We start from the raw sequence: 8709 nt of genomic DNA, 5'->3' as shown, positions 1-8709 counted from the left end.
AAGAGTGTTTTTATCCCAATAATATTTTATTGAAGTAAATATATTCTTATGAATGGTATATAATCTCTGATTCTTTTAAAGTTCTTTTCCCATTTCATGATTCTGACTATTTCATTCAAGGGAAGTTGTATGATGGTCTGTATTCATATACTAGAAATGCATATGATTGTGATATCTTACATTGGGTAATTTGGGATAGCAAGAATCAGATAGCAAATCCTGGGCCTCATTTGCTATTGTGATTGTTGTATTTCCTCTTGGGTCTCTTATTTTTCATGACAGTTAATATTTAGGACTCAAGTTTTAAGTTCAAGGAAGAGATAAGTTTTTAAATGCTGATACTGGATGTCTCTTAAGTTTATGAGATTTATTTAATTCTATAAAGTAGGCCATGTAAAAATAATCTTAAGAGGCAACATAGTCTAAAGAAACAAAAACAGGTGATCTGATTCTTACTCTGACTTTTAGTACAGCACTTTACCCTCTTTGTCTTCAGATTCTTACTTATAAAACAAATAAGATATATAAGGTCATATTAGTGGTTCCATCCATTTTGTTGTTTTGAACTTAAAGACGTAAGGGTGTGAAATGTAGAATATGTAGTGTGATATAGTACAGCATCACTGACACTGTTGTACCAGATATTTTTTAATAATTCTACTTTAGTTCTAGGTTTTCCCATGTTACTTGCTTCAAACTGTAAAATTTTCCTGTTTTCCAAAATTCATTGCAACAGCTTACAGCTTCCTGACCTCAGTTTCCTTTGTTGTTGTTGTTGTTTTTTTTTGGCTGTGGAGTCAGATGCAAAGTTCAAATCCCAAACACACCCACCAGCTGTGTGACCATGGAAGTTATTTACCTTCTTTAAGCCTTAGTTTACCCATATATAAAATAGAAACAACGCTATTACTTTATGAAGTTATTGTGATTAAATGAAATAAATCATGTAAAGCAGTCTCACATACTGAGACTATTGCTTTAGTGAATATTAGCTATTTTTATTATTATTACTATTATTGTTATTACTGTAGCTGAGAATCTTTATAGTAGGTTCTGTGTTGATCATTTACAGTTAAATTTGCTGTTTCAGCATTTGCAATCATTAAAAGGTAATAATTCCTATCTTATAGAGTTATCATGATCCAGTTATTTACCACACATGTATTGAGTATCTCCTGTGGGCCGTACAGTGTGTTGGCTACCAGGGAGACAGAAATGAACAAAAAAAGCACACTACCTGCATTCATGGAGCTTATGTCCTGGTGAGAAGAGATATTAAATCAGACATCCCACTGCAACTACTTAAGGAAATTGCTTAAGGACATAGTCAAAGGGCTATTAAGGAAGGAAACAAGTGCTTTTTTGTTTGAGTGTTTTGCTTAAGTAAAAACCTAGGTGATCTTTTAATTAATTAATTCTCTTAATCTGTTAACAGAATTCTCAAGTCCATTTTTTAAGGAACACTTTTTGCTATTGATGGAGTCCTTTTTTCAACATTTTTCTTTGCATTTTGTGCAGCCCTCTATGTTTATCGTTTTACTGGTATTTGTTATTAATACTGAGAGACAGGTGAAAGAAAGGTGGACAAAATTTACACTTCTGTTATTGGATAACGTGCTCGTGCCTTCTTCTACCCCTACTGACAACTTGGCTCTTGGCATTTATGTGTAGGCAGTACTTCAATTTCGTTAGACAGAAAATCCTACTCAACATAATTATCCATAAAAATTAATTTCATATGACCTTTGTGAAATAGTAAAGTGACTTCAGGGGCATACATCTAGGGATTCTAATGAGTAGGGTTCTGTGTACCATATTAATTATGAAGTTCTCTCCCTCCTTTAACTTCTGGCATTTCTAGTAGACATGATGACTGAGTTAGGATTAATATTTAAATATTGTTCTGTAATAAATTGCCTTTATTTTACTTTGGCATTATGTATCATAAACCTTCAAAAGTCATTAAAATGGTTTACATGGCCCTCCATGATCTGGCCTCATCTCTTAACTGCTTTCCTGTGGTCTTACTCAGATCCTGATATCATGGCTCCTTTACTGACCTTCACATACCCCAACTGTACTTTTTCCTCTGGGCTTTATATGTATTTTCACTTCTGCCTGAAGTGTTTCATTCATTGAATGTTTCAGACACTGTGAGAGTCACTTTTCTTTGACCATGTTTTTCATTAAACCACTTCACATATAGAGTTAAGAACCCTAAAACAGTATACTTCCATTTCTTCTCTCCTATTCTGCGTGCTGTTGTCATACATTTTACATCTATGTATGTTATAAACTCTGCAATACATTTTAAATATTTTTGCTTTAAATAATTACATTTTTTAGTTGCTGTGAAATATGTTTTATATTTACCCACATGTTTACCATTGTTTTGTATAGATCCATATTTTTGTCTGGCATTATTTTTCTTCTGTCTGAAGTACTTCCTTTAACATTTTCTGTGGTATATGGCTGGTGATGGTGAATTCTCTCAGATTTTGTTTGTCTGAAAAAGTCTTTTTTTAATTGAAAGATCAATGATTTACAATATTATATTAGTTTCAGGTGTACAACACTGATTCAATATTTTTATAGATTATATTCCATTTAAAGTTATTAAAAATAATGGCTATATTTCCCTGAGAATATATCCTTGTTGCTTATTTTATGTATGCCAGTTTGTATCTCTTAATCCCATACCCCTATCTTGCCCCTATTCCTTTCCCTCTCCCTACTGGTAACCATTAGTTTGTTCTCTACATCTGTGAGTCTGTTTCTCTTTTGTTATATACATGTGTTTGTTTTATTTTTAAGATTCTACATATAAATGATAACATATAGAGTATTTGTCTTTCTGTGTCTTACTTCACTAAGCCTCTAGGTCCATGCACATTGTTGCCAATGGCAGAATTTCATTCTTTTTTATGACTGGGTAGTATTCCATTGTATGTATATATACCACATCTTATCCATTCATCTGTTTTTGGATACTTAGATTGCTTCCATATCTTGGCTCTTGTAAATAATGCTGCTGTTGGAATTCATGTATCTTTTTGAATTAGTGTTTCCATTTTCTTCAGATATATACCCAGCAGTGGAATTGCTGGATAATATGGTAGTTCTATTCTTAGTTTTTTTGAGGAACTTCCATACTGTTTTCCTTAGTGGCTGCACTAATTTACATTCCCACTGAAAGTGTACTTGGGTTCCCTTTTCTCCACATCCTCACCAGTGTTTGTTGTTTGTAGACTTTTTGATAATAGCTGTTTTAGCAGGTATGAGGTGATATGTCATTGTGGTTTTGATTTGCATTTCTCCGATTAGCAGTGTTGAGCATTTTTTCATGTGCCTGTTGGCCGTCTGTAGGTCTTCTTTGGAAAAATGTCTATTCAGTTCTTTAATCGAGTTGTTTGTTTTTTTTTTGATATTGAATTGTATGAGCTTTTTATTTATGTTTTGATATTAACCCCTTATCAGTCGTAGCATTTGCAAATATTTTCTCCCATTCAGTAGATTGTCTTTTCATTTTGTCAATGGTTTCCTTTGCTGTATAAAAGCTTTTAAGTTTAATAGGTCCAATATATTTATTTTTGCTTTTATTTCTTTTGCCGTAGGAGACAGATCCAAAAAAAATATTGCCACGATTTATGTTAAAGTGTTCTGCCTATGTTTTCTTCTAGAAATTTTTGGTTTCAGGTCTTACATTTAGGCCTTTAATCCATTTTGAGTATATTTTTGTATATGGTATGAGGAAATGTTCTAATTTCACTCTTTTACATGGAGCTGTACAGTTTTCCCAGCACCACTTGTTAAAGGGACTGTCTTTTCTCCATTGTATATTCTTGCCTCCTTTGTTGTGGAGTGACCATAAGTGTGTGGGTTTATTCTGGGCTCTCTATTCTGTTCCCTTGATCTCTGTGTCTGTTTTTGTGTCAGTACCATGTTATTTTGACTACCGTAGCTTTGTTGTATAGTCTGAAGTTAGGGAGCATGATACCTCCAGCTTTGTTCTTTTTTTCCTGAAGATTGCTTTGGCAATTCAGGGTCCTTTGTGGTTCCATATAAATTTTAGGATTATTTGTTTGAATTCTGTGCAAAATTTTATGGCTATTTTGAAAGGGATTGCATTAAATCTATAGATTTCTTTGGGTAATATAGCCATTTTAATAATATTAATTTCTGCAGTCTTTCCATTTCTTTGTATCGTCTTTAATTTCCTTCATCAGTGTTTTATGGTTTTCATAGTATAGGTCTTTCATTTCCAAGACAAGGATGCCCACTCTCCCAACTTTTATTTAACATAGTATTAGAAGTCCTAGTCACAGTAATCAGACAAGAAAAGGAAATACAAGGCATCCAAATTGGAAGGGAAGAAATAAAACTGTCATGATTTGCAGATGATATGGTACTATATAGAGAAAATTCTAAAGTCTCCACCAAAAAAAACTATTAGAATTAATAAGTACATTCAGTAAAGTTGCAGGATATAAGATTAATATATAGAAATGTGTTGCTTTTCTATACACTAATAATGAACTATAAGAAAGAGAAAACAAGAAAACAATCACCATTTAAAGTTGCATCAAATGGGCTTCCCTGGTGGCGCAGTGGTTGAGAATCTGCCTGCTAATGCAGGGGACACGGGTTTGAGCCCTGTTCTGGGAGGATCCCACGTGGCGCAGGGCAACTAGGCCCGTGAGCCACAACTACTGAGCCTGCGCGTCTGGAGCCTGTGCTCTGCAAAAAGAGAGGCCGTGATAGTGAGAGGCCCGCGCACCCGGATGAAGAGTGGCCCCCACTTGCCGCAACTAGAGAAAGCCCTTGCACAGAAATGAAGACCCAACACAGCAAAAATTAATTAATTAATTAATAAACTCCTACCCCAACATAAAAATAAATAAATAAATAAATAAATTTGCATCAAAAAGAATAAAATACCTAGGAATAAACTTAACCAAGGAGGTTAAAGACCTATACTCTGAAAAAGTCTTTATTTTTCATTCATTTTGGAAAATATTTTCCAAATGTTTTCTCAACCAGTTATAGAATTCTAGATAGGTTGTTGTTTTTGTTTTTATCCTTATCTTTGTTCTACTGTTATGTTTCTTTTTTTGGATGTTTCTAAGGTTTTTGTTTTTGTTTTTACTGTTTATCATTGGGTTGTTTTGTTTGTTGTTGTTGTTTTTGTTTTATAGCCAATTTGATTATGATGTGCTCTACTTTATTTTTCTTTCCATTTATTCTCCTTTGATTTTGTTGGATATGTGAGTTTGGGGGTTTCATCAAATTTGAGCTCTTTTTAGCAATTAATTCTTGAAATATATTTCTGTTCATCACCCTTTCTTCTTTTGGGGCTCCAATTACACAGCTTGTCATTGTCCCACAAGTCTTTTTTTTTAGTTTTTAAATTTTTCTTTATTTTTCTTTCTCTCCATGCTTGCTTTTTAATAGTTTCTATTGCATGCCTTCAAATTCATTGATCTTCCACAAAATATTATCCTGTTTATCCCATAAAGTGTATTTTTAAGTTCAGATGTAATTTTCATCTCTAGAAGTTCTGTTGGGATCTTTTTAATATCTTCTGTTTTCTGTGCATTATGTCCACGTTTCCTTGTATATTTTGAGCATATAGAACCTATTTATTGTGACTGTTTTAAAATTCTTCTGTAATTACATCCATCATTTCTGTCATTGCTGGGTCTGTGTCTATTTATTTCCTTCTGGTGATGGTTCATATTTTCCTACTTCTTTGCATGCCTGGTAGTTTTTACTATATGCTGATGTTGTGAAACTTACAGTGTTACATGGTATTTTTTGTGTGTGTGTGTGGTACGCGGGCCTCTCACTGTTGTGGCCTCTCCCGTTGTGGAGCACAGGCTCCGGACGTGCAGGCTCAGCGGCCATGGCTCACGGGCCCAGCCACTCCGCGGCATGTGGGATCTTCCCAGACTGGGGCACGAACCCGTGTCCCCTGCATCGGCAGGCGGACTCTCAACCACTGTGCCACCAGGGAAGCCCCATGGTATTTTTGTATTCCTTTGAAGAATGTTTGACCTTGTTCTGGCACTCAGTCAAGTTACTTGGGATCAATTGGACCCTTCTGAGACTTGCTTTTAAGCTTTTATAGGATAGGTATAGAGCATTCCATATCTAAAGCAAGTTTAGGCCAATTACTATGATGCAGTACCATTCTGAGGACTCTACCTGATGCCCTATGTATCGTATGAGGGCTTTCCACTCTGGCTGGTAGAAGCACAAACTTCTCAGCCTTGTGCTATCTTTGTGAATTGTTTCATTTACTGCTTTCTGGTAGTTCTTTTTTCAGCCTTGGGTAGTATCCTTTATACATACACAGACTCTTAGTCAAAGACTCAAGTGAACTTCTCTGCAAATCCCTGTAGCTTACCCTCCTGTAGCTCTCCCACCTCCTGTAGTATTCTGTCCTGCAAATTCTAGCCTCATTGGTCTCCCTAAACTCCAGTCTTTGTCTCTTCTACTCAGTGAGAATGTTGGGCCCTTTTGGGTTTGTTCTACCTATCCCACTGTCTGGAAGCCTTCAGGCAGTAAGATGGAGCTGTTATCTAGCTTTTGTTTTCCTACTCTAGGGGATCATAGTACTGTGCTGTCTGTCATCCAGTGTCTGAAAACTGTTGATATATATATAATTTTTTTTTAGTTTCTAGATGTTTAATGTGAGAGAATAAATCTGGTGCCTGTTTTTCCTTATTGCTGGAACTCATTATGATTTTTATAAGTTTCTTTGTGGTAAACACTTTGGAATTTATATCTTTAGAAGTGTTCGTTTGACAGTACTGTGTTCAAGGGGAAAGAACCTTTTAAAAGGAAGATGTACTAGAAGCTAATTTCAAATAGTGAACATGTCAAGTGGTAAAGCATTAAACTAAAAGTGGTAGTGGTAGGAATGGAGAAAAGGGGACATAACTAAAATATATTTTTGCAGGAAAAATGGGCAAAATGTGGGAACTGCTTGGCATAGAGGGTACAGGTAGAGAAGATGTCAAACATAACTCTAACATTTTGAGTTCAGTAGAATAGTGGTACAATTAAAAGAGGAGGAGTAAAAGATTATTAAATTCTACTTGTTTGTTAATATTATTTTATATTACATATTATAGGAAATGGTGACAGAAATGTATTCTGGCCCTTGTGTAGCAATGGAGATTCAACAGACTAATCCTACAGTGACATTTCGAGAATTCTGTGGACCTGCTGATCCTGTAAGTTATTGTTTAAAATGTAAAGTTTGTTTTATCCATTAACTAAATATCTTAACAGGATTTTGATGGTTTTAGTTCTTTAAAAGAAATAATACAAAATGAATGTAATAGAAACAAATTTTTATTCAAAATCGCATTTTGCATCCTTTATTTCTTATACAGTATTCCCACAAAAGTGAATTTTTATTAGCCTAGTGACAATATAGAATGGGCAGAAACACTGTGGCATGTTCTTTTATTGTTTCTTGTTGCTAAATTGTGTAGGTAAGTAAATTTGTTAAGCTCTGTGATAGAAATCGTCTAAAGTATTAATTATCCTTTGACATAGGGAGGCCATAAATAAAGCTCTCAGTGTGAAGAATATTGATATGGTGGCTTCATACCAGATATGTAAATAAATATGAGCAGTGGGACTTATGTGAAGAGTGATATTCTCTAGTATGCCTTTCAGTTTGCTTCAGGTTTTCTTCACATGAACATTTGGTGGTAAGGGGAATGGAGACGGGGATGGGACTGAAAAGCAGAAGTAACATTTGAATACATATGCAAAAGCTCCCTGCAAATGTTATAAGCTGGGTAGGATTATAGGAAGTATTACCAATTTTAAACACTAACTATAATTTAAATTTACCCTTTATTTCACTATCACTTGTAAAGTTTATTGATGAAGAACAGCCAATTCAGTTTAATTTAATTCAGACAATTTATTGAGTTCCCTTAAATGTAAGATAAAAACTTAGCAGCACCTATTAAGAAGCCAGCTTGTATGAGAGTGCTGCTAGATTAAGCCCTGTAGGAGAAAACAATACACCTGTTCTCAACAATCAAAAAGCGCATACAGGACTTCCCTGGTGGTGCAGTGTTTAAGAATCTGCCTGCCAATGCAAGGGACACAGGTTCGAGCCCTGGCCCAGGAAGATCCCACATGCTGTGAAGCAGCTAAGCCCGTGTGCACCAACTACTGAGCCTGCGCTCTAAAGCCCATGTACCACAACTACTGAGCCCGTGTGCCAAAACTACTGAAGCCTGCGTGCCTAGAGCCTGTGCTCTGCAACAAGAGAAGCCACCACAATGAGAAGCCCGCACACCACAATGAAGAGTAGCCCCTGCTCGCCACTAGAGAAAGGCTGCGCACAGCAACGAAGACCCAATGCAGCCAAAAGTAAATAAATAAAATAAATTTACAAAAAAAAAAGCACATACATAAAGATCTTTCCAAACACAGAGCAACATACTAGTAAGCTCTAAAATATTGTTAGTTCAGGTAAAATACAAATGGTGAAGGGTTGTTTATTAAGGGAGCAATTAGTATGACCTGAAGGTAATTAAAGAATCTTTGTAAGAGGAAGAGAGATGTAAACAGGGATTTTAAAGATGAATCAAGGCATGAAGAGAATAGGGAAAGCTGTAAAACTCTATGTACAAAGGTAACAATGAAAGAATTTGAAGATTTGCTATGGTATACAGCAGG

General features: G+C 35.2%; 1 protein-coding gene across 2 annotated transcripts in view; it reads left to right on the top strand.

Moving 5' to 3' along the window:
* Positions 1-8709, top strand: part of NME7 (NME/NM23 family member 7) — a 218262-nt gene that overhangs the window by 79667 nt on the left and 129886 nt on the right. For both annotated transcript variants that reach the window (XM_007458116.1, XM_007458115.1), the window contains one exon: positions 7137-7238. In XM_007458116.1, the coding sequence (XP_007458178.1) occupies positions 7137-7238 (102 nt within the window). The remainder of the gene's footprint in view (positions 1-7136; positions 7239-8709) is intronic.

The sequence above is a fragment of the Lipotes vexillifer genome, unplaced genomic scaffold (assembly GCF_000442215.2).
Source record: "Lipotes vexillifer unplaced genomic scaffold, Lipotes_vexillifer_v1.1 scaffold189, whole genome shotgun sequence".
Classification (NCBI taxonomy): domain Eukaryota; kingdom Metazoa; phylum Chordata; class Mammalia; order Artiodactyla; family Lipotidae; genus Lipotes; species Lipotes vexillifer.
Note: the sequence above shows the minus strand (reverse complement) of the source record. Positions and strands in the feature narration are given on the sequence as shown.